The 26632-nt window shown below is 34.9% G+C and overlaps 1 protein-coding gene across 4 annotated transcripts; it reads left to right on the top strand.

The window, feature by feature from the left end:
- The first annotated feature begins 475 nt into the window (after window positions 1–475).
- Window positions 476–25825, top strand: EBAG9 (estrogen receptor binding site associated antigen 9). Of its 4 annotated transcripts, XM_032252048.1 has the most exons (8): window positions 971–1305; window positions 1406–1485; window positions 11062–11159; window positions 14084–14162; window positions 14936–15094; window positions 16738–16845; window positions 21385–21476; window positions 24971–25825. In XM_032252048.1, the coding sequence occupies exons 3-8, from the start codon at window positions 11077–11079 to the stop codon at window positions 25089–25091; spliced, it is 642 nt and encodes a 213-aa protein (XP_032107939.1). In that variant the 5' UTR covers window positions 971–1305; window positions 1406–1485; window positions 11062–11076; the 3' UTR covers window positions 25092–25825. The 4 variants fall into 4 exon arrangements, with proteins under 4 accessions (XP_032107946.1, XP_032107930.1, XP_032107939.1 ...); XM_032252055.1 differs by lacking the exons at window positions 971–1305; window positions 1406–1485 and adding an exon at window positions 476–762; XM_032252039.1 differs by lacking the exon at window positions 1406–1485 and having other exon boundaries at window positions 923–1305.
- The last annotated feature ends 807 nt before the right edge of the window (window positions 25826–26632 follow it).

Genomic DNA, 26632 nt, shown 5'->3' on the forward strand with positions numbered 1-26632 from the left:
CCACTTCTTAATATCTAAACAAAATTCAATTAAAAATTACTAGGAGGCGGCTACGTCCTGAATGAAACTCATTATTCCGCATCTCTGAGGTGGCAAAATACCTGAGGGGAGGAGGTCTGTCTAGCCACGTCCAAATCTTCCCGAGACAGAGGGACATCCCTCATTTGTTGCAAAGTAAAGTTTTTTCCTTGGTTGCATCTGACAGAGGGGTTCTGTGGGCTGAAAACAAAGAAGTTCGGCTGGAGGGGAGACATTCTGGAAGGAGAAAGTAGGGACGTCTGGCATAACCAGGCCCTCTGAGAAGAAACAGTCAACAGCTCGCAATGGTCCCAAAAAGCTACCCCTCACCGATCCTGGCGTGCCTGTCGCCGTTTGCCCCGCTCCCCTCGCTCATTGGTTCCCAGTCCCGACGTCCGACCCGTAGCCTCTCACCCATTGGGCCAGCCAGGACGTGGGATGGAGTGCAGAAGTGAGGGCCTGGAGACAGCCGAGAGCCGCCTTAAAGGATGGCGAAGGGGGCGGGGATAGAGGAGGGGCTGGGGGCGGGCTTCCCGAGGAAGGGGCGGCCATGGCAGCTGCGCGGCGGCAAAGCTGGCTGCGACGCAGCTCGCGCCCGGCTTTGAATGAGCGGGGTTGGGAGTGAACGGGCGGAGCGCGAGCTCGAGGAATAGACTGGCAGCGCCCGTGAGCGCGCCTTGTGCGCGCGCGCGGCCCGCGGCAGCTCGGAGCCTCCGCCGGGCGGGCGGGGAGGGGGAGGGGCAGGTGAGTGTGTGCGGTTCGCGCGTGCCTGCGAGGGACTTTCCTCTCCCTACCCCCACCCCGACCCCAGCCCTAGCCTCTGGGGCACCTTCTGCCTTTCGCCGTGGGCTCTTCGCCTAGTCCTGTACTTCCCGCCCTCCCACCTTCCTTTTGCCCCTCCACCCGACCTCCCCAGACCCCCCACCGCTGCTCTGGCGTACTGTTTCCGGGTGAGGGTGACCTCTAGGGTGAGAAAACTGCGACTGGGAGCGGGACCCGGGCGTGCAGCCTTCGCCATGCCCCGCTCACGCGTGGGAGACCGGCCTGCGGGGTACCGGCCCGGAAAGCACCCAGCCTCCAAAGCCGCCTTGCTCAGGGAAATTTGCGCGACCTTATTGCCCTCGGTCTACAGGCCTCGTACCTCTCCAGGCCGATTTTTCCACTATTTAAATCCTAGTTCGCCTGGCATCCAGCTCCAGCAACTTAGAGCATTTCACGTCACGCCGGGCGCAAGGCGTCGGCTTGTATAATCCGAAAACGCTCCTGTTTTTCTCATCTGTGCAGTGGGTATGATGTTTGTTTTTTTTTTTTTTTTTGTCAACCAATTTCACGTGGGTAATCTGAAATGAAACCACTTTAGTTATGAAACTCCTTTTGAGTTATTCAGGAGACCTTACTCCGTCCGCCTTCCTAACCGCCCCAGTGGTGTCACAGATTTGAAGGCCTGACACCCGGTTGCCAGACGTGGTACAGAATGTTCGATTTTACTACCGCACTCACACTTCTGCTTCTGTTTCCCCTTCTCTTGCTGCTGCCAAACCTTTATTTTTCAAATTTAAGTGAGTTCAGGTAAATTTTATTTTGGGAGCTTTGTGGCATTTTCTAACCCACTTCAGAATTAACAGTTTGAGGATATTCTGCACTGTACTGGATCATATGGTTTTTCAAATTTTGATATGAAAAGATTCGGAAATAGTTTAAGAAATACAGCACTTGTTTAGTGTGTACTGACAGGGATTTTGGCTTGGCTTGTTCTATGAATGGTGATATATTGAAGCTACTTGAAAGGACGTCTAGCAGTTTACCGAGAATTTCAACAAGAAGAGATACAATACATTTGATCTATCAGTTTCTAATGTAGCATTCTTTTTTTTTAATTGTAGGAAAATTTTTTTCAATTAACATGGTAAAACTCTCATTCCTGTTGATTTCGTAGATACGTCATTTCTTCAAAAGCCTTAATGAGGATGCATTGCTTCATAGTTTTGAATCTCCTTCTGCTATACCTCAAATTTTTGTCTTTGTAATTTTTAAGGAGATTTAATGTTAAGATTAGATTATATTAACATCGCTCAGTTGTACAAAGTGTTTTAAAGCAGTCAAAGTGTAAAGTGATCTAAGATACTTATCAAATTGGTGATCTAGAGGGCATTTCAAAAATCACACTGAAGCAATGTGTACACAATTAAAAGGTTTCTTAAGTAGAATATGATATGGGGAGAGCCTCGGGCTTTGGGGTCAGTCTCTTTAAATCCTGGGTGAGTGAATCTAAGTCTCACTGTCAGCCTCATCTGTTAAACTGGAGCAGGGAAAAACTTAACCTCTTTTGGTTGTCCTTAGGATTCCAGTGAGGTGATCGAACATTGTCTTGAACGTTCAAGTGCTCAAGGAATGTTAATTTCCTTCCATTCAGCAAACATTTGAGTACCTACTGTGTGCCTGGCTTTGGCTGAGACCTATAAATACCAGAATGAGCAAGACTGATGGAGGTCCTGACTCTTTAGTTTCTTGCATTCCTCGGGAGTAAGTTTATGGGCAAGCTGTTGACACTTGAGAGTGAATGTATGGTTTCTGATACGGGGTTGGTAGTATTTGCCAGCTTCCATATCCAGAGTAGCAACTGAAACATAGTAGGTGCTAATATATATTCGTTTAGATGAATCCGAACATTGAGTAAACACAGGTCCCCAAGGATGTTCCTGCCTGCCAGTTAGTGTAAAATCAAAGTGTGGCTTGATCACATTTTCCCTTTTTTAGTGCAACTTGTTGGAAAATTTATCTTGGAAGTGGTAGTATCACTGAATTATTAAGAATACTCACTGTTAATGAGATGTTCTTGGCTTCTGAATTAAATAGACCTAGGTTTAAATCAAGTCATTGGATGTAGGAACATGAGAACACATGCTTACTCTGTGTTTAATCCTGTGAAACAAGGACAATTAATATCTGTCTCATAGGATGCCTTTTTGAGTTAAGTGAGTTAACATTTAGATAGTGCTTGGTCCACGGTAGACAGTCAATGAATATCAGTTTTCCTCTTTTATTAATCACAAAAGAAAATTTTCCACAGAATGAGGATATTTTTGATTGCTGGGGAGAGAATTCTATTCTGCAATCACTTAAAGACTTGAGTTTCTATTTTTTATTGGGGAAAACAGACCTTTAAATTTTACCTCCAGTTACTATAGAAGTCGTTCAAATTGGCAAATATTTATTAAACGATGACACTAACAATATTTGGAAAGGTGATGGCTATGTTTACTGGGGCTGTATATGAAATTTATTCTCAACTCTTCATTCATGTATCTCTTAAAATTGACAGTCCTAAATGGTAAACATCTTCTTTGTTTACAATTCTATCCTGATAGAATAACTCCTTGGTTTTATTCCCTTACCTGCCAAGTACCACATGTTCTATAGCCTCTTTTCTGGCTTTTTTTTTTTCCTTATAATTTTTCTGAAAATTCGGGCTAATTTTCATTTGAGAAAGTTTGCTTTTCTTTTGGTTGAGAGTTTTGTTCTTAACAAATCAGGTTTAAATGAAGCGGCTATTCACCATCTTAATTTTTCATATCATTCTCATAATGAAGCAATCAAACTTTTTTTTCAAGTCTTTGCAAACGGTAACTGAAGGTACCAAGTGAATAAAGTACTCTGGAGAAGGGTTGTGCAGGGCAAAATAAGGTATAGAAATAACCATAGGGCCGGGCGTGGTGGCTCAAGCCTATAATCCCAGCACTTTGGGAGTCCGAGGCTGGAGGATCACGAGGTTAAGAGATCAAGACCATCCTCGCCAACATGGTGAAACCCCGTCTCTACTAAAAATACAACAATTAGCCAGATGTGGTGGCATGCGCCTGTGGTCCCAGCTACTCAGGAGGCTGAGGTGGAAAAATCGCTTGAACCCAGGAGGCAGAGGTTGCAGCAAGCCAAGATTGTGCCACTGCACTCCATCCTGGTGACAGAGCAAGATTCCATCTCAAAAAAAAAAAAAAAAAAAAAGAAAGAGAAGCATAATACAAAATAAGAAATGTTGCTTCTCAGAAAGAGTAAATTGATAGAAGAAGACTTTACAGTAGTCCAACAAGAGATAATAAATTATGCTAGCTAGATTACAGTGGAAATAAGAAAGAATTTGGGCAGTACTGTGAAATTTAATAGGGTGCTTTTGGCAGTTAGGTGTAAGGAGATAAGAAAGGAGGTGTCAGCGTTGTTGCATGATTTGAACCTGAGTAAACCAGTGGTAGGGATGTTTTTGACAAAAGTATTTCAATTAGTTGAGTAAAATTTTTAATATTCCTCTGGTTCGTTTTCTTCTACAGTCATGGTTCTTTTCATCCTCTCAATAAGTAGGCCACTTCTAGGCTACGCATTCAGTAAATTGTTCAGCTCATATGGACAAAAGCACATGAGCATTGCTAAGGGAACCTTTTGGAGCTCTGTCATTGTAACTTAATCCTCTACAAGCCCCTTCTGACCCTAGAAATAGAAAGGAATAGTGCATGTTTTGCCTTTCCTTAGTAGAAGGAACTGGCAGTGATGACTACACAGAGCAATCAGAATCAGGTACTATGAGAGTTAAGTATGTTTTTCTAGCTTTCTGATTTTGTTTTATTATTATTTTTTATGTGTTTGTTTGGAACTTTTGTATTGGAGTATAGCATACAAACAGTACATACAGTCAAGTATGTGGTATTACTACCCAGATTGAGATATTAGATCTTAGCTCTCTAATGCTTCAGTATGCCCTATCAGAGACAACTATTATTTTTTTACTATATAATTTTTAACCCGTTCAGTGTAATATTTTATTACGTGAAAAACTACATTATGTGCTTTTTTCAAGACTTTAGGAGGTGATTGCTTATATCTAGTAATTAAAAATAAAACTGAGTGCTCTCAGCTTGAATCCCCATGAAATGCATTTTTGGAAAGCATGGGCTGGGCATGATGGCTCACACTTGTAATCCCAGCACTTTGGGAGGTGGAGGCAGGCAGATAACTTGAGGCTAGGAGTTCGAGACCAGCCTAGCCAACATGGCAAAAACCCATCCCTATTAAAAATGAAAAAAATAGCAGGTGTGGTGGCATGTGCCAGTAGTCCCAGAGACACAGCCAGACTGTGTCTCTAAAAAAAAAAAAAAATATATGTTACAGTACAGGGATGGTGTATTTATCCAAAATGATTTTACTCCTTATGTTTAAAAATGTAATTGCTTATGTAATGCTCATGTAAGGTAATTTAAAAACTAATCAGCATTTCAGTTTTAAGGAATATATAGCTGTCCCTTTAATGTGGTCATATGATAATTATTACTAGAGTTAGGTTTTATCCTTTTTAAAGTAAGTATGTGTAGAACTGAAGTCCAAATATACTGCTTATGCTTTTTTATTTTGGAAAAATATCAAATTATTATATGTTTTTTCTTTTTGTTTTAAGAAATCAGTACTCTAAATAATTGTATTAATCAAGTGTTGTGATTTTTTCTAAAGGTTTTACTAATGGATTGAGAGGCCAATCTGTTTTAGTTGTGATTTTGTTATTAGCTGGTTGTTTCACCTTGAGCAGAACCGTTAACTTCAGTGTATCTTAGTTTCTTCATTTAGAAAATTTAAGAAGTTGGATGACATATATTCTCCAGCTGTTCCAATGACAGGAATCATGATTCTAAATACTTAATAATTCTCCTCCTTTGACAAAGAAAAGTCAAGGAAAAGCTAAAACATAAGATTTCATGATCAGAAATGTCATTCCAGTAAGTGTATGCACAAGTGCACATACATGCGTGTTTGCCTTTGTATTTCTTATGATTTGATTTAACATGTGGTCTATTCTACCTCTCAACAGTGGAAAAATGACTGTCTCTCATGGATTAACAGATTTTTTTCTCTCTTTTGTATTTATTTTGAGACTCTTAAGAGTATTGTTGTAGTTACTTAAGTATTCAACTTTAACTTGAGCCAAAACTCATCTTAAGAAATTTTTTAAATTAAATAGTGATTATTAGGGTAAATATATGCAATACAAATATAGTATAGGTGACTAAAATGTGTAAGAAAAATTTGGAAATAACCGTGTTTCAAAAGGCTACCAAGGCTGGGCATGGTGGCCCACACCTGCAATTTCAGTACTTTGGGAGGCCAGGGGGGTGGATCACTTGAGGTCAGGTGTTCGAGATTAGCCTGGCCAACATGGGGAAACACTGTCTCTACTAAAAATACAAAAATTAGTGAGTGTGTCTTCTTAAATTTTCTAAATGAAGAAACATTTCATCTGTAGTCTCAGCTACTCAGGAGGCTGAGGCAGGAGAATCGCTTGAACCTGGGAGACAGAGGTTGCAATGAGCGGAGATCACACCACGGCACTCCAGCCTGGGCAGCAGAGCAAGACTGTGTCTCGAAAAAAAAGGCTACCAAAACAATACCAGTTTTACCATTTTTAGAATCTTTATTCCTATCACTGCCATGGCTTTAGTTTTCAATTCCTATAGCATCTCTTTCGTAAAGACATGTATCTTGTTATTTAATCATAGGGAGGCAATATGAGTGTGATCTTTAAGGACTCTAAAACACTGCAACCAGACTACCTGAGTTAAATTCCACTTCTATAACTTATCAGTTCTTTGTCTTTGGGCAGCTTACTTAACCCCTCAGTGTCTTAGTTTTCTAATCTGAAGTAGGGACAAAATAGTACTTGCTTCAGGTCCTTCCCAGGGTTGTTGTGAGCATTAAATGAGTTATTACATGTTAATCACTAAGAAGAATGCTTTTTATATATTAATAGTAAGAGACAGATATTACAGTATATTGAAATACTATTGTGAAATCAGATTTCTGTTCCTAGAGAAGTTCTGAAGTATGTTTTTTATCACTAATTGTCTTAGTTTCCTAATGGAAGTTGGCTCTCCAGAAAGTAACAGATATCGGTTATCTTGTATCAGATAATTGATACAAGATAATCATGGTGTTGACTTTTTTAATAATATTCTAACCAGAATATGAACAATATTCTAATATAAGTGACATGGTATTGTTCAAAAATGTCTTTGTGTAGATTGTTTTAACAGCTCTTTCGAGCTATAATTGAAATGCAATGAATTGCGTATAAAGTATATAATTTGATTAGATTTGATTAATATATATACACTCTCCTATAAAACCATCACCACAGTTGAGACAGTGAGTATATCCATTACCTTCAAAAGTTTCCTCATGCCCCTCAGTGACTCCTCTCTTCCACGTTATGAGGCACTGCTGATATTTTCTGTCACCATATATTTGTTTATAATTTCTGAAGCAAGCTTGTCCAATCTGTGGCCTATGAGCCTCATGCAGCCCATGATGGCTTTGAATGCAGGCCAACATAAATTAGTAAACTTTCTTAAAACATTATGAGATTTTTTTTTTGTGATTTGTTTTAAGCTTATCAGCTCTCATTAGTGTTAGTGTATTTTATGTGTGGCCCGAGATAATTCTTCCAGTGTGGCACAGGGAAGCCAAAAGATTGGACACCCCTGTTCTAGAGTTTAAAAAATACTGTATAAGGAATCATACAGTGTGTACTTTTTTGGTGGTCTGACTCCTTTCATTCAGCATAATTATTCTGAGATATATCCATGCTATTACTTGTAACAATAGGTAATTCCTTTTTATTCCTGAGAAGTATTCTTTTGTATGTACATACTACAATTTGTTTACCCACTCACCTGTTAATATACATTTGTGTTGTTTCCAGTTTGGAGCTATTAAATAAAAATAAAGCTGCTATTCAAATATAAGTCCTTATATGACTATATGATTTTCTTTATCTTGGGTAAATAACTAGGAGTAGAATGGCTGGGCAATATGGTTGATGCTTGCTTAACTTTGTAAGAAATTGCCAAACTGTTTTTCAAAGTGATTGTACATTTTACATTGCCACTACCAATGTATAAGAGTGCCAGGTGTTCCAGATCCTCGCCAATACTTGGTGTGGTCATTATTTTTAGTTTGAAGCATTCTAATAGATAATGTAACAATTTCTCACTGTGGCTTTAATTTGCATTTTCCTACTGATTAAAGATGTTGACCATCATTTAATGTACTTATTTACCATTTATATGTTCTTTGATGAAATATCTAGTTAGACCTTTTGCTCATTTTTAAATTGAGTTTTTAAAAAAATTATTGAGTTTTGAGAGGTTCTTATATATTCTCAAGCCCTTTATCAGATATATGCTTTGCAAGCATAATAGTATTTTTGAATTGTAGTTTTTAATTTTGATAAAGTCCAGTTAACCAATTTTTTCTTTTATGGATTATGCTTTTTTTCTATCTAAAAAATTTTGTCCTAATCCAGGGTCACAAAGAGTTTTCTTTTTTCTTTTTTTTTTTTCTTACAAGTTTTGTAGTTTCAGACTACATTTAGGTCTATGATCTATTTTTAGTTACTTGTAACTGGTGCCAGATATGTATCGAAGGCTTTTGTTTTGATTTTTTCCATATGGATATCCAGTTTTACCAGAACTTTTCTTAATAACTGTTCTTTTCTCTCTGAATTACCTTTGCATCTTTATCAGATTTCAGTTGTTTGTATGTATGTAGGTCTAGTCCTATACTTTCCATTGATCTATTTGTGTATCTTGATTCTAATACTACACAGTTTTGATTACTGAAGCATAATAAGAAGTCTTGAAACCAGATAGTCCTAGCTATTTTGCGTTGTTCTTTTTCAAAGTTCTTTTGGCTATTATATAGGTTCTTTGCATTTCCATATGAATTTTAGAAATTAGCTTGTTAAGTATTGCAGAAAAAAGCTGCCAAGATTTTGGTTGAAATTGCATGGAATCTATAGCTCATTTTGGGAAATTTTGATAATAAAAGCCTTCTATCTCTTAAAAAGTCTTTTTAAATTAATAGAGGTCTTTTAAATATCTCAACGATAGTTTTCAGTTATCAAGTCTTTAGTTAGATTTGCCTTCGAGTATCATATTTTTATACCTATATAAATGTTATTTTAACATTTCAATTTCTTGTTGATTGTTGTTAACATGTAAAAATACAATTAATGGTAGATCCTGTTGAATTTTCCACATAGACTAACACACTTTTATTTTTTCCTTTCCAATCTGGATGCCTTTTCTTTCTTTCTTTTTTTTTTTTTTTTTTTTTTTTTTTGCTGGATTGCTCTGGCCAGAACCTCCACTATGATGTTGACTAAAAGAAGATAAAGCAAACATGCTTGTGTTGTTCGTGGTCTTAGGGAAAAAGTATCTGCTTTTTTTCCACCATTAAATCTCATGTTACTGTAGGTTTTTCATAGATGTTCTTGATCTAGTTGAGAAAATTCCCTTATACTTTGCTGCATTTGTTTTTCTAAATAAGAATGAATGTTTTGTCAAAGGCTTTTTCTGTCTCTGTTGATAATGTTTATATGGTTTTTCTTTTTTAGTTTGCTAATGTAGTGAATGACATTTGATTTTTAAATGTTAAACCAATCCAACATTTGCAAACTAAGCGCCAGTTTTTTCACAATGTAGTATCCATTTATATATTGCTGGATTTAATTTACTAATATTTTGCTAATGAGATTTGTATCTAGATTCATAGAATATTAATAGTTTTCTAGTAAAATCTTTGGATTAGTGTCAGTGTAATACTGGCCTCAAATAATGGGTTGGGGAAATACTCCTTCAGTTTTTTGGCAGTTTGTATAGAATTGGTATTATTCCTTCCTAAGTGTTTTGTAGAATTTACCAGTGAAGCCATCTGTGCCTTGGAGATTTTTATAACTACAAATTCATTTCTTTAATAAATATACAGATTTTCAGGTTGTTGTTCTTGTGCTTTCGTAATTTGTCTCTTTCAGGGAAGTTGTCCATTTCATCTCACTTGTCAAGTAAATTTGGGCACAAAGGTATTAGTAATAGTTCTCTAGTATCCTTTTAAAAATCAGCTGACTAATAATGTCAAACCTCTTGTTTATGATATTGACATAATTCTGTTATTAAGGACACATGTTTTAGATTATGTACTTTTTATTGAGTGACCCTTTTATCACTGTGAAATGACCACTTTTATACCTGGTAATATTAGTTTCACTATAATCTGTCTAACATTGAAATAGTCACTTCAACTTTCTTGTGATTAGTGCTAGCATAGTATATTTTTTCCTATTCTTTTACGTTTAACCTATTTGTGTCCTTTTATTGAAATGCTTTTCTTGGTGGCAGGATGGAGGGGGGGGTCTTCCTTTCTTATCCAATCTAACAATTTCTGCCTTTCTATTGGAATACTACACCATTTGCATTATTGAGATTATTGATATGGTTAGATTCAGGTCTGTCATCTTATTTGTTTTGACTTGTCCCATCTCTTATTTGTTCCCTTTTCTTTGTTTCCTGATGCCTTTTCAAATGAGTAATTTTTATCTCTTTCTTGTTTTATTGGCTATGACCAGCCCTTGCCCTTCAGAATATATGATTTAATAGACTTACTAGAGGTAGTCCCAGGTATTGGCATTTCTTTAATAGATGCCCAGATTTGTGAACCACTGGACTAAATGAGCTCCATGGTAACTTTCAACTTAATAGCTGTGTGACTTTGGTCTAGTTATTTGACCTCTCTTAATTCAATTTCCTCATCTGTAAAATGGATATAAGAAAATATATTCGTCTACAAGTAAAAATATTTAAAATATTTTAAATAGTATTATGTTCATGTGGTTCAAACTTTAAAAGGTACACAAAGATTTAATATATACTATTTTATACTTTTTTGATTTTTTTGAATTATAAATTTTTGTATTAATAGATTTAGGTAAAATTATTTTCAAAAACCACTTGGAATGAAGGGTTTTTTCTTTATAGCCATTTAAAACTCAAAACCTGGTTTTTGAATTGTTAGTATGATTTACGTTATAATTTTAAAATTTACAGTGTTATAGTATCTAGAGAAAAATAAATATTTTAGATTTTTCTTAGTGCATAGTAGGACTTTTCAGGACAGGAGTATGACTTTTCAAATCAATTTAATGCATCTTTTTGTTTTGTGCCTTTTCCACAGGTTTTGATTCTCATCATGGCCATCACCCAGTTTCGGTTATTTAAAGTTTGTACTTGCCTAGCAACAGTATTCTCGTTCCTAAAGAGGTTAATATGCAGGTAAATAAGTTTTATGTTCAAACTGATCTGTTTATCTCCTCACTGGTTTTGGATACCTTCAAAACTTCAGATTTCGTGGACAGGACATACTATATTTAAGTTGAATATCTTGATTGCAGTATTTATTCATTAATTCCTAGTCGTCTTAAAATACTTTTCCTCTACTTCAGATTTAGAAAGTAGAGGTTCAGTTGTTTTTGTTCATTCAAATTTCTTACACCTTTCACTAAAATTACTTGCATAATACTATTTAGAAATAGACCAACTTTCCTTATTATAATCATCACAGAACTTTGATATATTTAATTATTTCATTATGAGGATGTTTTAAAGTCATTAGGTGAAATTAGGAATAGGTATTTCTGTCTATACTACAATAGTGTTGTTTTTATATTTAAAAAAAAAAAGAAATCCTAAAAAAGACAACAAAAATGTATTCTGTCTGTTTAAGTAACATTCCAGAGTAGGCATTTAGTCAAGGGCTGGTAAGTCATTTGCTTTAGGACATCAACTGTAAACTTCAGTTCCTTCTGTTTTGTCACATGATCATACTTAAGAGCTATGATTTGTAAAATGTGTGCTGAGGCACCTCAGGGCTTTACATGAAATTCACAGGGATGCCATAGAATATTTTAAATTTTCCAGTGAAACATAGTGATAGCATCTATTGAACACTTCAACTCAAAGTAGTTCACATTTGCAATATTAAATCCTGCAGTATTTTTGTATGATGATGATCTTGAATATTTGAGATAAGTTTTTGTTTACTTACAGTTTTGGTGACATCTCTGCAAAGCCAGGATTTTAGGTTGTAATTAAAAGCAAGTACTGCACCAAAATTAATGTAGAAACAAAAACAAGAATAATGGTCTCCTCTCTTATTCGAAGGCTTAAGAAACTGTACAGGGTTCAATAGGCACACATTTTATTAATAAGTACAGTGATTGTGGTTATTTTAGAATAAAATAAAAACATTGCTTTTTCTTTAAATATGTATTTTTTACAGTGGCTACTAAGCAGTTAGGAGATACATGAGTATTAAGTTTTTTGGGCTACCTTATTCAATGGAATTGTGAGGTGTTTCTTTTGGCCTAAGAGTCCTTTGAAGGAGGGTGTAGTGAAAGAGAAAATGGACAGCAATCAGTTCTTTTTTTTTTTTTTTTTTTTTTTTATAGACATGATTTAGAAGTTGCACACAACAATTTTGTCACTGCCTGCTTTCCAGAACTTAGTCATATGGCCCCCTAGCTGCAAGGAAGGATGGGAACTACAGTCTCTGGCTAAATGGCCATTTGATAGCTGCTAAAACTATTGTGACTTAAGTGCCATTGAATTTACTGCTAGAAGTAGAGTGGTCTGGGATTTAAAAACAAAAAATGTCCAGGGTATTGCAAGAGAGTAAGTGGGTGAAATAGAGTAGAGATGATCACTGGAACAGGAGAAGTCAAGAAAGAAATGGAAAATTTAAGTGATTGACTTGAAATCACCCAAGAGGATAGGATTTGGGAAGTAGAGAAAAATAATGAACTAAGTGTTCAAATTACCAAAGAATGAGGAGGATAATGACCAGAAATTCACCAGATAAAGCAAGATTAAAAATGAGTATTAATTGCCAGAAGGCAGGAAGTTAAAAGAAGTGTTGTGTTAACAGTGGTGCTGCATTATAGATGTTTTCTTTTTGTACTTCTATTTTTTAAAATATTGGTTAAATATAGATTACTTTTAGGGTAAGAAATTTTGTTGATTTTAAAAATATTAAGGACATTCCTATTGTCACTATAAATTTCTATCATAAATATATATATATATTCAGAATTGATTGTATGTTCAGTTTTAAAGAAAACTGACCCTATGTTAGGATAAGCTTCTCTTTGGTGTCTGAAGGACCCTTAGGTCATGTATTTTAAAATACCAGGCTTGACCAGGCATGATAACTCACACCTATAATCCCAATGCCTTGGGAGGCCAAGATGGGAGGATAGCTTGAGGCCAGGAGTTCAAGACCAGCCTGAGCAACACAGCAAGACCCCATCTCTACCAAAATATAAAACAGGCTATTTCATAAATTTCATAAGAGACTATATTATGTTTCTATTAACTCTTTAAACAAGTGTAGTTTCCAGTGTGTAATAAAAATAGCTGATTTTATCAATTAGTTCTTAGTCAATGCTTTATGGATTATTTGAAGTGAAGTAAATGACTAATCATCTCCACTACCTGCCATTTTTTGTATGTTTTGCTATATAGCAGGCACACACTGTCTAAGAGTTTTAAATATGTCTCGTAATTAAATCCAAACAACCCATCAAAACTAGGTTTGAATACCTGCATTTTATAGATGAGCCTGTTGAGGCTGAGAAGTAGATAATTCTAACTAGACACAATAGAAGTAACATTGAAAACTGTAGTTTACACAGATTCCACAGCCTATGTTCTTAACAACTCAGTTATAGTATATCCTGTTTAATGTGGTGCTTTTCCTACTAATCCTTAATACCAAGTTACCGTTTGGTTCAAACCAGTAATTTTTAAACTTCTTAATAGTTAATCTTATCAGGAAACCCCATGTGTAAAACATAAAAGCCAATCTACCCTGTTTAAAACAGCAAAGGTGGCCCAGAACTTTACCCACAGAACCCATTGCACTCCAAGGAGCATGCTCTGAAACCACCTTGCATTTTTGTTTTTGACTTTATATTCCTCCCGAGTTTATTTGTTAATTCTGAATTCTAAGACAAAAAGGAGTTATGCTGTTCTGTCCAAGATTTAAAAAATATTCACAAAATGTCTGATTCATGACTTTTTTTTAATCATAAATTAATAAGTAACTCTAATTATTAAAATCAATTAAATTACTATACATAGTGCTTTTACTTTGCTTGTTTTGGTAGTTCTTGAAATAAATTATTTCATTTTTGTTTCAGATCTGGCAGAGGACGGAAATTAAGTGGAGACCAAATAACTTTGCCAACTACAGTTGATTATTCATCAGTTCCTAAGCAGGTAGTTTGTTTTCTTTCTTTTTTGGAAAGATTAAATAAGTGTCTGTTCCAGAACAATATTTTTAAAACTGGATTGCAAATCATTAGTAGACTATAAAATTAGTTTGATTTTTATTGCTGTTGCTAAATTTTTCTTGTCCCAAAATTCTATTTGGTTCTTCGTTTTATCTTCTGTTTTTTTGCTGACATTTTCTATTTTGTTTTCATTGGTTTCAAGTTTTTCCTATTACTTGTTGGAACATTTTTATAGTAGCTGTTTTAAAGCCTTAGATAATTCCAACATATCATTTTGGGATTGGTATCTGTTGATTAACTTGCCATGTGAATTGAGATATATTGATTTTTATATGCTGAATAATTCTGGGTTGTTTCATAAACATTTTGAATATTATGTTTTGAGACTTTGTCTTATTTAAATCCTATGGAGAAGCTTGGTATTTTTTATCAATCAATCTGGTTAGACTTAGATGAAAAGTTCCAGTTCTTCTTTTGTGGGTTTTAATGTCAGTTCAGTTTTCAGAGCATTTGCTTTTGTTTTACTTTGTTTTTTGTTTTTTAATGGACAGAATGGAGTAAATAGAATATATCAGAATGTCTAGTATTTTTTGAACTTTTGATCTAGTTTTGATATGTGATATAAAATGTATATTTTCCTGTGGGTCAAAAAAGTGTGAAAAACAGTGTTTTAGAAAGCCCATTTTTCTAATAAATCATCAATGAGATCTTCATTAGGTTACCCCTTTGTGGCTGATAATGTTGATCAATTAAATTTAGACAGATGTTGAAGAGTGGACTTCGTGGGATGAAGATGCCCCCACAAGTGTAAAGATCGAAGGAGGGAATGGGAATGTGGCAACACAACAAAACACTTTGGAACAACTGGAACCTGACTATTTTAAGGACATGACACCAACTATTAGGAAAACTCAGAAAGTATGTTAAAGATTTATGCTTTTGAAGATTAAACTACTTTTCAGATTCCTATAGTTAAAATTAGATGATATAATTCATATTTATTAGAAAGCATATTTCTACTTATCAATTGTTTGTTTTTTGTCATGTTAAGAATTTTATGTGCTCAAGTGATCTAGACATAGTTCTTTAAGCTGTACCCCAAGTCTTTTAAAATTATATATATACTTGTATTGAAATCCTACTGTAGGTCAGATTCTAGACTCCAATCTCTGCCAAGGAGACTAAGGTGAATTGGATTAGAATTCTAACAAGTTCATACTTTAGTAATACCTACAAACTGATAAACAGATTTTATTGTTTGTAACCATTATAAAACTGATGCAGGACCCTGAGAACTTAAGAGTAATTGTGAGTTTGTATTAGTCATCCATACATTATTTAATCCCTTTTGAAGTGAATATGGAAGATCACCTAGAGATACAGGGAATTAATGAAAAAACCAAAATGCTTGAGTATTTTCCTTTCTATTTATCAAAATATTACATGTACTTTTTTTAAATCAAAAAACATAGAAGGGATGACTTCCGATCCATCTCTTTTCTTAGCCAGTTCTACTTCCCAGAAGCAGCCACTCAGTAATTTTCTGTTTGGATTTCTTCTAGTGTTTGTCATCATATCTATCTATAATATGGTTATATTGCCATTTCTTGTTTACCAGTAACAGATATTGTCCATTGACATTCATACTATGGTAAAGGAAGACTTACTTCATACTACCCTTCCTGCTCTTCTTTCTCCTTTATTCCAGTCTACCTCATTAGTCACTCTGCTGTATCAGAAAAACACACTTAAAGCTCACTTTCTTGTTCAAACATAGAAAATATTTATATTATATATCTTACATATAGATGGATAGATAGATGCACTTTTTAAAATTAAGACATTATTTATTTCACGTTTTCCAATATAGTTGTTCTTCACCTTCTTCCTCTCAGCTGTTTCAGCTGTACATTTATATTTACGTTGTCTAGGTTGATAACATTTACATTCTTTTTCGTTGAGTTGTCCAAATGTCTCAATGCTAAAACACATTAAATTGTATATTTTTAAAGGATCCTTTAAGTGAGTTTCTTAGTAGCTGAAGTTTCTTACTTGTATTGTGTAAGTATAACGCTGCTTTCAGTAGGGACCTAGTAAATTACTATAGTGCCTTATTAAATTAATTAGAGTGAAAATGCTTTGAATAAGGCTACCAACGTATCATAGAAGTGTATTTGATGCCACTGGCCTGAATGAATTAATGTATTCATAGATATTTCATATGCTGAGAGAGTTATTTATACTACTAACAGGATATGATACCTGTTCTTATTTAATATAGTAACTAAAAGTGATTAATTATATTTTGGGGTCTGAGGAAAGTAAGAGAGAAAGAAAATGAGACTATATTAATTTTTAAAAGTGAAATACAGTTTTTTTAGTATGTAACTGATTTGTGCAACAATTGCCTGAGTAATTGGTATTAACACTTTTTTTTTTAGTTTTTACATTGTAAATTTTAAAAATAAATATTTTAAGCAATTACAAAATGTTTTGGTTGCCTGTTTTAATGTAGTGATTTGTAAAATATCCCTATAATTCTTTTTCAATTAATCTTGCAGATTGTTATTAAGAAGAGAGAACCACTGAATTTTGGCATTCCAGATGGGAACACAGGTTTTTCTAGTAGATTAGCAGCTACACAAGATATGCCTTTTATTCATCAGTCTGTAAGTATGTTAATGGTTCTAGGGAAAGGCTTGGTTTTGTTTGTTTTCTTTAAAGCAGAGGAATAAAATCTAAATGAGTTTAACATAGTATTTATATTTTTGTAACTTTAAAACAGGTTTAGCAGTTCGAGAGAAGTTAATCTGGAGTTTTACCCATCCTAACTTTTTATAAGATTGTAAATTACATTAGATACTAAGATCAAGGTCTCATTGTACACATGAAAGAGAGAGGCACAATGTTATTTAAAAATATAAACATCAGAGAGATTACCATTAAAATGAGAGATTAATCTTAATGATAGATTATTTTAAAGTAAGTTATGAATTGTTTTCTTCATAGAATGTATTTTCATTTGAAGTATGACTTAATTTTAAATGGTTTGACTTAAATGAAACTTTTTAAAGGAAAAATTTTGGAAAGAAGTAGACAGCTGAGGTTCTCAATCTTGGGAGCATATCAGAATCAGCTTTGGAAGTTTTTTAAAAGCACTGGTGTCTAGACTGCTCCCTATCTAAGCTTTAAGCATGCTTTAGTTCATTGATTATATTATCTATTGCTGTGTAACAACTCCAAATTTAGTGACTTGAAATAATAAACATAATGTCACACAGTTTCTGTGGATTGGGAATCCAGGTGACTAAACTGGGTGGTTCTAGCTCAGACTTTCTCATGTGTTTGTAGACAAGTTATTGGGTCGGGGCTACAATCATCTTAAGGCCTGACTGTGGTCAAAGGATTCATTTCAAAGACAGCTCACTTCCACACCTGACCAATTAATGTCATTTGTTTGCACAAAGCCTCAGTTCCTTGCTGTGCGCCTCTCCAAGGAGCTACTTGAATTTCTTTCTGACATAACTGCTGATTTTCCCAGTAAGTTATAAAAGAGAGAGTGAGATTACTTGCTCAAGGTGACACCACAATGCCATTTTGTGATATGGTTTTATAAGTGATAACACTGTCACTTTCACGTTACTTTATTAGAAGCCGAATAAAATGATAAAGTGATACACTGTCACTTTCACGTTATTTTATTAGAAGCCAAAGTCACTAAATCCGACCCACACGCAAGCCTCCACCTCTTGAAGGAAGGAGTGTCTAAGAATTTGTGGACATATTTTTAAATCACATCTATCAATCTATATATCTTATTTATTTGTTTAAACTGCACAGATGCTTCTGAGGTCCCTCTCCCCAGCGGACCCATGTATATGTATGTTTTTAATTCATTGATCAGCAAATGCTTTTTACTAAAGCCAGGCCCTGTGGCATTAGTTAAAGGATCTTTGCCTCAGAAAAATGCATTCTAGTAGGGAAGACGTGATACTAAATAATTGATCACACACATCAATATAATTACAAACTTTGACAATTCCTATGCAGTTACATGATGCCATGAACATATAACACCACAGATACTTCTCTGAATAACATAGCATAATGTTTAATTTTTTATTTTATATATCTCAAAATTAAACTTTATTCATATATTTGATCTATATTGGTAAAGTGCTTCAATCCTACTCACTGAATTAGCAATATTTGCCACCTAACTATAATTATAATACTAACATAGCCCATTGTAAAGCTGTAAATATACAACTACTTACAGAGTTGAGAAGGGGTAAATAGGTTAGATGGAGAATGTCTGCAGTGCTCTTTCCACATATTTTCCTCCCAAATGACAGAATAAAGGGGCATTGCATAGGAGTGGATGGTATCCTCCTCTTTGTTTTCTTTCTAATTTTTTAAATTATACTTTAGGTTCTGGGGTACATGTGCAGATCATGCAGGATTGTGGCATAGTTACATTCATGGCAAGGTGGTTTGCTGCCTTCATCCCCTCATCACCTATATCTGGTATTTCTCCCCATGTTATCCCACCTCGCCCCCTGCTGTCCCTTCCTTAGCACCCCCCAACTGACCACAGTGTGTGATGCTCCTCACTCTGTGTCCACATGTTCTCATTGTTCAACACCTGCCTATGAGTGGGAACATGTGGTGTTTGGTTTTCTGTTTTTGTGTCAGTTTGCTGAGAATGATGGTTTCCGGATTCATCCATGTCCCTATGAAGGACACAAACTCATCCTTTTTTTATGGCTGCATAGTATTCCATGGTGTTTATGTGTCACATTTTCTTTATCCACTCTATCATTGATGGACATTTGGGCTGGTTCCAAGTCTTTGCTATTGTAAACAGTGCCACAGTGAACATACATGTGCATGTGACTTTATAATAGAACAATTTATAATTCTTGGCTATATACCCAGTAATGGGATTGCTGAGTCAAACGGTATTTCTATTTCTGGGTCCTTGAGGAATCGCCACACTGTCTTCCACAATGGTTGCACTAATTTACACTCCCACCAACAGTGTAAAAGTGTTCCTATTTCTCCACATCCTCTCCAGCATAATGATCGCCATTCTAACTGGTGTGAGATGGTATCTCAACGTGGTTTTGATTTGCATTTCTCTAATGACCAGTGATGATGAGCATTTTTTCATATGTTTGTTGGTCTCATAAATGTCTTCTTTAGAAAAATGTCTGTTCATATCTTTCACCCACTTTTGAATGGGTTTGTTTGTTTCTTGTAAATTTGCTTTAGTTCTTTGTAGATTCTGGATATTAGCCCTGTGTCAGATGGGTAGATTGCATAAATTTTTTCCTATTCTATTGGTTGCTGGTTCACTCTGATGATTGTTTCTCTTGCTGTGCAAAAACTCTTTAGTTTAATTAGATCCTATTTGTCTATTTTGGCTTTTGTTGCCATTGTTTTTGGTGTTTTAGTCATGAAGTCGTTGCCTATGTCTATGCCCTGAATGGTTTTGCCTAGGTTTTCTTCTAGGGTTTTTATGGTGTTAGGTCGTATGTTTAGACCTTTAATCCATCCGGAGTTAATTTTAGTGTAAAGTCTAAGGAAGAGGTCCAGTTTCAGCTTTCTGTACATGGCTAGCCAGTTTTCCCAGCACCATTTATTAAACAGGGAATCTTTTTCCCATTGCTTGTTTTTGTGAGGTTTGTCAAAGATCAGATGGTTATAGATGTGTGGTGTTACTTCTGAGGCCTCTGTTCTGTTCCATTGGTCTATATCTCTGTTTTGGTACCAGTGCCATGCTGTTTTGATTACCGTAGCCTTGTAGTATAGTTTGAATTCAGGTAGCATGATGCCTCCAGCTTTGTTCTTTTTCTTAGCATTGTTTTGGCTATGTGGGCCCTCTTTTGGTTCCATATGAAGTTTAAAGTGTTTTTTTCCAGTTCTGTGAAGAAGGTCAGTGGTTGTTTCAGTAGCTTTAAAAATACTCCTTTACTTTCAGAAATGTATATTAAATAATCAGAAATATTTTAAGAATTTTTAGCAGAGTATGGTGTTATATATTGTCAGGAATGAAAACTTTATATGGGTATGTATTTAAAACAGTATAATTTTAAATAAATCTGTTCACAGATTGGTAAGATTAGTACCAGTTATTTTACACACAGCCACTTCCACACCTACCTAAACAGTCGAGCATGACCATAGTCATTGGTTTTTGGAAGAAAAAGTGAACCTTTAGAGGTCTGGCTTGGGGAATAGTGAGAGGTAGTGACCAGCAGATGATGCCAGGTAAGAAAGACTGGGAAAAGGAAGCGTGACATAGAAGAAATATTTCAATAAAGATAAATTTTACATGATTTGTCATTTTTGCCTAGGATTGAGACAGTAAGTGCCAATAAAAAGTCCATAGTAAGTTACATATGCTTAAATGAATATGACTTTGCTAGTTGTTTTTTTTTTTTTTTTTTTTTTTTTTTTTAATGTATTGAGACAGAGTTTTGCCCTTGTTGCCCAGGCTGGAGTACAATGATGCAATCTCTGCTTATTGCAACCTTTGCCTCGTTGGTTCAAGCAGTTCTGCCTCAGCCTCCCAAATAGCTGGGACTATAGGCATGTACCATCACATCCCGCTATTTTTTTATATTTAGTAGAGACAGGGGTTTACCATGTTGGTCAAGCTGGCCTCGAACTCCTGACCTCAGGTAATCTACCCACCTTGGCCTCTCAAAGTGCTGGGATTACAGGCGTGAGCCACCATGCCTGTCTGACTGTGCTGGTTTTTAGACTTCAGCTTGCAGTTCTTCTCAGCACAGATTAGTCCAATCAAGCATTTCTAATTTAGTCTGGGATCAGTCAGTTCCTTCTCACTCTATCGCTAACTCCTTCACGTTACTAAGAAGAGAAAAAAACAGAAGAAATGTTCTCTTGTTGTACATTCCAAAGGTACAGCAAAGAAGAAAATTTAATATAAAAGAATATCCCATAAAACATAAAAGAAGAAGAAAGCTGGACATGCCTAGGAATGTTGAGTGCTGAAAGTCATGCATCAGTTCTAGGCAGCCAAGAACAATATCGTTTGTACTTTGTATAGGACAGGGTAAGGAAGTTGAGAAGACACAGGAGATTGACAGGTCCTGAGTTACATGTTAAGTTACTCTTTTTGACAGCTGTGTGGAGAAAGGATTTTTTTTACTCTCTGAATTTCATTTTACTTTTTATTGTAGTCTGAATTAGGTGACTTAGATACCTGGCAAGAAAATACCAATGCATGGGAGGAAGAAGAAGATGCAGCCTGGCAAGCAGAAGAAGTTCTGAGGTATTTGAGTGGCATTTATATTGCAGCCTGAGTAGAAGAACTAGATTTCTTCCCTACTGTGTTTAAAGTCAAGGGAGCCTATTCTGCCAAATATTATATTTTTCTTCATTTGATTCTTAGATAATATGGACTTTTTTTGTATTTCAGACTGCAGATACTATTTTATATGATTAAAACTTCACAGAAACCAAGAATTTTAAGCACTATAGGAACAAAAAGCTTTATTAATGGCAAATGAAATGTTATATATGCATATATATAAACATATATTTGTATATATATGTTTTATATATTGGGTTATATACATATATATGTGATACATACCATATTGCAAGCTTGATATGTCCTACTGTGAAATGTAGGCCACCACTATATATTCCTCTAGGTCAGAAGTTACAGCTTTTATTTCCATTTCCTCATGGTCTAGCATAGCGCCCAGCATTGCACATTCAAATGAAAATAACTTATGTGACACTCCACATTTGTACATATATCTTAAATGATGTCCATGAAAGCCCTATGTGTTAGATAATATAAGCCACAAACTACCCATTCTACAAAAAATACTATTCTGGAAGTTTTAATCTTCATTTTTATTGGTTGCTCTTTTTTGTGTGTGAGCAATAAACATAATTCTTAATATTGCTATATTAAGTCAAAGAGTAAAGAGAAGATTTAAGAGAGAGCTCGTGACTATGATTACTGATTTTAAAAACTCATTTAAATGTATCTAAATTATATATTTTTAAAATCATATAATAAAATTCAGAAATGTCAATTTTTTTATTTTAAAGTTGATTGTTTTTACCATAGGAATAGCAAACAACTTATTCTTTATCTGACTGTCAGCAAAAAAAACCTAATTTCATTTTTGTGTTTTCCTTTTTTTGTCTTTGTCAATAAATTACAGTTACCTTGAACAGCCAGCAGAGGGTGCATATCAAGTCCTTTTTTTTTTTTTTCCTGCTGGTTAGGGGATGTGACATTTCAAAATTCAGCCAATAAAATTGTGAGAGTTTTTAATATTTAGTTTTTATTTGGTCAGGATAGCTTTTATAAAGGAAATATTTTTTAAATTGTGAACTATAACACTTAGGATGTTGCATGGATCATCAAAAAAGATAAGTCATCTTTTTAAACTTCTGTATTATTTTTAAAATAAATAATAGATACAGATGTCTGAGTATTTTAGGACATTTCGGGAATTCTAGTAATTATTAGTGCCATTAACCACAAAGGCAAAGGAAGGGGCTGTCCTTTTCAAATCCAGTAATCTCACTATAGAGTTCATGCCATAAGTTCACAAGTATCTTAACATTGTACAAAAACCTTTTCTTTTTCATTCCATCATCTTACCTGCTAAACAAAACAAAACAAATGAAAAAATGTAGTTAAAGACTTAATGTTTACCCTTAAAGGACAGCTTGCAAGAGTGAGATTGTTTATCCATAATAGACATGCTTCATGCTGCAAGTATATAGATAGAGCCAAAGAGAGATGGAGACAGCCATATATTGTTACTGACTCTGAGTGGACACTGAGCATTTTAAAAGTGTATCCACATATCCTATCTTCTAACTCTGAGCTTTCTTTCTATTGCCACTATAAAGTACTGCCAGTACTGTGATCAGTATTGCTAAGGAAGATGATTCCAGTACTTTAATAATTCCCAGCATGAAACTGGATAGGTAAAATATATTTTTGTCTGTAGCTATCTCTTAAGTTGTCTCTTTTGCCAGGAACTTTAGTTTCTGATCCAGATTGAGTATCCCTTTCCAAAATGCTTCGGACCAGAGTGTTTCAGATTTTGAAATTTTTTGAGAGTTTAGAATATTTGTGTTATACTACTGGTTGATCATCCCAGATCTGAAAGTCTAAAATCTGAAATGCTCCACTGAGAATTTCCTTTGAGCATCATGTAGGCACTCAAAAAGTTTCAGAGTTTGGAGCATTTCAGATTTCAGATTTTTGTGTTTGTGATCCTCAGCCCTTATATTATTTTAGCTAGTAACCAGGTCAAAGCTTCATTATCTTACTTGTTTATAACCTAGCTAGCCCTTTATAGTTTTTTTTTTTTCTACCTCTCTTTTTCTTCTGTTTGACATTTTTTAGTTTAGATAATTAGTTTTTCTTGAAAGTGATCAGAGTGATAAAAAATAGATTTTTAAAAACTATTTTTCAGAAATTAATTGATAACAAAAGTCAAAATATTGCCAAAAATAGTTTTTTTACTTTCTTGAGTTTTGGTCATCCATAACTCTGCCTGCTCCTGTTTATCATTATGATTGAGAACTGTACATACATTTCACTCATTGTAGTCAGCATTGAGCTGTCCCAGACATAGATAATCCACTCTGGATTTTTCTTTATTTAACCTAATGTTGCCTATTCCATGTCCAGTTGTGACCTGTAGCTTCCTTCCTCAACATTGCATACCTGAATGATTTTCTCACACCCTAACCCTTCAGATCCAGGACCAACTTACGTTCACTCTGCTCTCTTCCTGTTTCATCATCCCACTCCTACCTCCACTCCCTACATAAATCAGTCAATAAAGATGAAGTGCGTCTGGGTCAGTGGAGTTATGGAAAGTGTAAGGAAGAGATACGTATTTCACAGTATAATTAGTAAATACCTACCACTCTTTTTTTTAAAACTTTTAAGTTTAGGGGTGCAAGTGGAGGATGTGCAGATTTGTTACTTAGGTAAATGTGTCAAGGGGGTTTGTCATACAGATTATTTCATCAGCCAGGCATTAAACCTGATATTCATTAGTTATTTTTCCCGATCCTCTCTCTCCGTCTAATCTCCACACTTCCAGTAGGCCCAGTTTGCATTGTTCTCCTCTGTGTGTCCATGTGTTCTTATCATTTAGCTCCCACTTATAAGTGAGAACATGTGATATTTGGTTAAATACCCACCACTCTTCTACTTGGTAGAGCTAGTCACATATTAATCTTGAAATTTGTTTTTAGCTTCTAGGTAGAAGGTGTGTCTTAAGTTTTCATTTTCTTTTTGGAGTGTATGTTTTGTTCAGCTGTGTTCATCATGCACTTTACAAACTGGCTGTTTATAGCTACTATAATAACAGGAGATTATCAAGCTCAATATCAAGCTTTTCTGAACAGTATCCTCAGAAAATGATGTGGTTCAGTTGACGTACTGTTTTATAAAATGGAGATAATCTGAATAAGAGGTGTCAAAAAATGTGGGTTCGTATCCCTGTACCTAATCCTATGACTTTGGGCAAGTCACTTAGCGTTTATGCCTCATTTTACTTATTTGTTAAATAGAGATAATAATTTATTCTATTTCACAAATCATGTTCTAAGGACTGAGAGAAATACTGTTTTTGAAAATATTTGGAATTTTTATATTAGAAGATTTCAAGACTTTCAGCGTTTTATTTGGTGATAGTAAAAAGGCACTGCTATTTCTTTCGAGAATTTATTTGCCATTATTTTCTAAAAGTAAAAATATATGTTTCTTTTCAGGCAGCAGAAAATAGCAGACAGAGAAAAGAGAGCAGCAGAACAACAAAGGAAGAAAATGGAAAAGGAAGCACAGCGGCTAATGAAGAAGGAACAAAACAAAATTGGTGTGAAACTTTCATAACACATGTTCTTCAAATTTTATCATACAAGTAGGAGAAATCTCAGCTCCACAACACAAGCAACATTTGTATGGATTTAAGAGTATTTTAAGAATATACACTGCTTGATTTTAATACATTCATCAGGCCATCCAGGACACCAGGATTCTCCCAAATTACCTTGAACTCTTAGTGATTGAGACTCAAAAAAACAAAAAAGACTTGAGACAATATATTCTTCAACATGCTCCAAATATAAGACATTTGTTTGCTGTACAGAAAGTATCAAAAATGGAATATTTCAGTACCTCTCAAGCTAGTATTTCTAGCTAAATAAATGGTGTATATAATTTTATGGTGGAAAAGAACTGTGCTATCTGTTATGATTTCCTTCAGTGTGCATAATGATAAAATAATTTTAATATTCTTTTGTTTCCATGGTACCTGACCTAAATTAGACAAATTGTAGGGCTTTAACTTTATTTTTCTGGTCAAAATTGGTGTTGACATATATTTCCTCTAATTTGAACTGGTATTGTTTACTTTTATATAACATTAAGGGATTTGGTGATTTTCATTTCATGAAAACGACATTAAATGCAATAATTTTATTTATCATAAAGATTTTGCACATCATTGTTTTCTTTTGGATGGTGTTGTAATGTCATACATACTTGTAATTTATATCGCATGTATAAACATTGAAAATCAACTAAAATGACATTTGTTTTACATTATAACTTGTGAGTTTTAAGAACTAGTATTAATAGTTTTTTCCTTTCATTATAGATTTTAAGATGTTGTGGTATCCTTGAGTACCTTAGTTCTTCCTCCCTCCAAAAAGCCATTAATTTACAAATGCATAAAGCCATCAGGTCAAATATTTCAAAGCGTTTAAATGATTTTGGTATTAGTTTGGTATGTCTGACATTATGCAGGTTACCTGTGTTATTGGCTAAGATAATGTTATTGATTCATTAAATTATAAACAAAGGTAGGAATAATAATCTTTTATTTATGGCGTTGTTTGGCTCCAAAACAGTCTTAAGGAAATAGTTAAATACTGTGTTTATAGGGGAAGAAAATGTAGACTTGATAGTTTAAAATCCCATTAACCTTTTCACCACAACTGAATTGCATCCAGCCTGATTTTCCTATCATCTTAGAATTTTTAAAGACTTTCTTTTTTTTTTTTTTTTTAATTTATTTTACTTTAGGTACATACTATATCTGGCATTTCTCCCCATGTTATCCCTCACCACCCTTCTCTCCCTCCCCATCCCCCATTTTCTCCCCACAACGGTCCCCTGTGTGTGATGCTCCTCTCCTTGAGTCCACATGTTCTCGTTGTTCAACACCCACCTATGAGGAGAACATACGGTGCCTGGCTTTCTGTTCTTGGGTCAGTTTGCTGAGAATCATGGTTTCCAGATTCATCCAAGTCCCTACAAAGGACACGAACTCATTGTTTTTTATGGCTGTGTAGTATTCCATGGTGTATATGTACCACATTTTCTTTGTCCAGTCTATCATTGATGGGCATTTGGGTTGATTCCAGGTCTTT

The sequence above is a fragment of the Sapajus apella genome, unplaced genomic scaffold (genome assembly GCF_009761245.1).
Source record: "Sapajus apella isolate SASKATOON/1434 unplaced genomic scaffold, GSC_monkey_1.0 scaffold3, whole genome shotgun sequence".
NCBI classification, from domain to species: domain Eukaryota; kingdom Metazoa; phylum Chordata; class Mammalia; order Primates; family Cebidae; genus Sapajus; species Sapajus apella.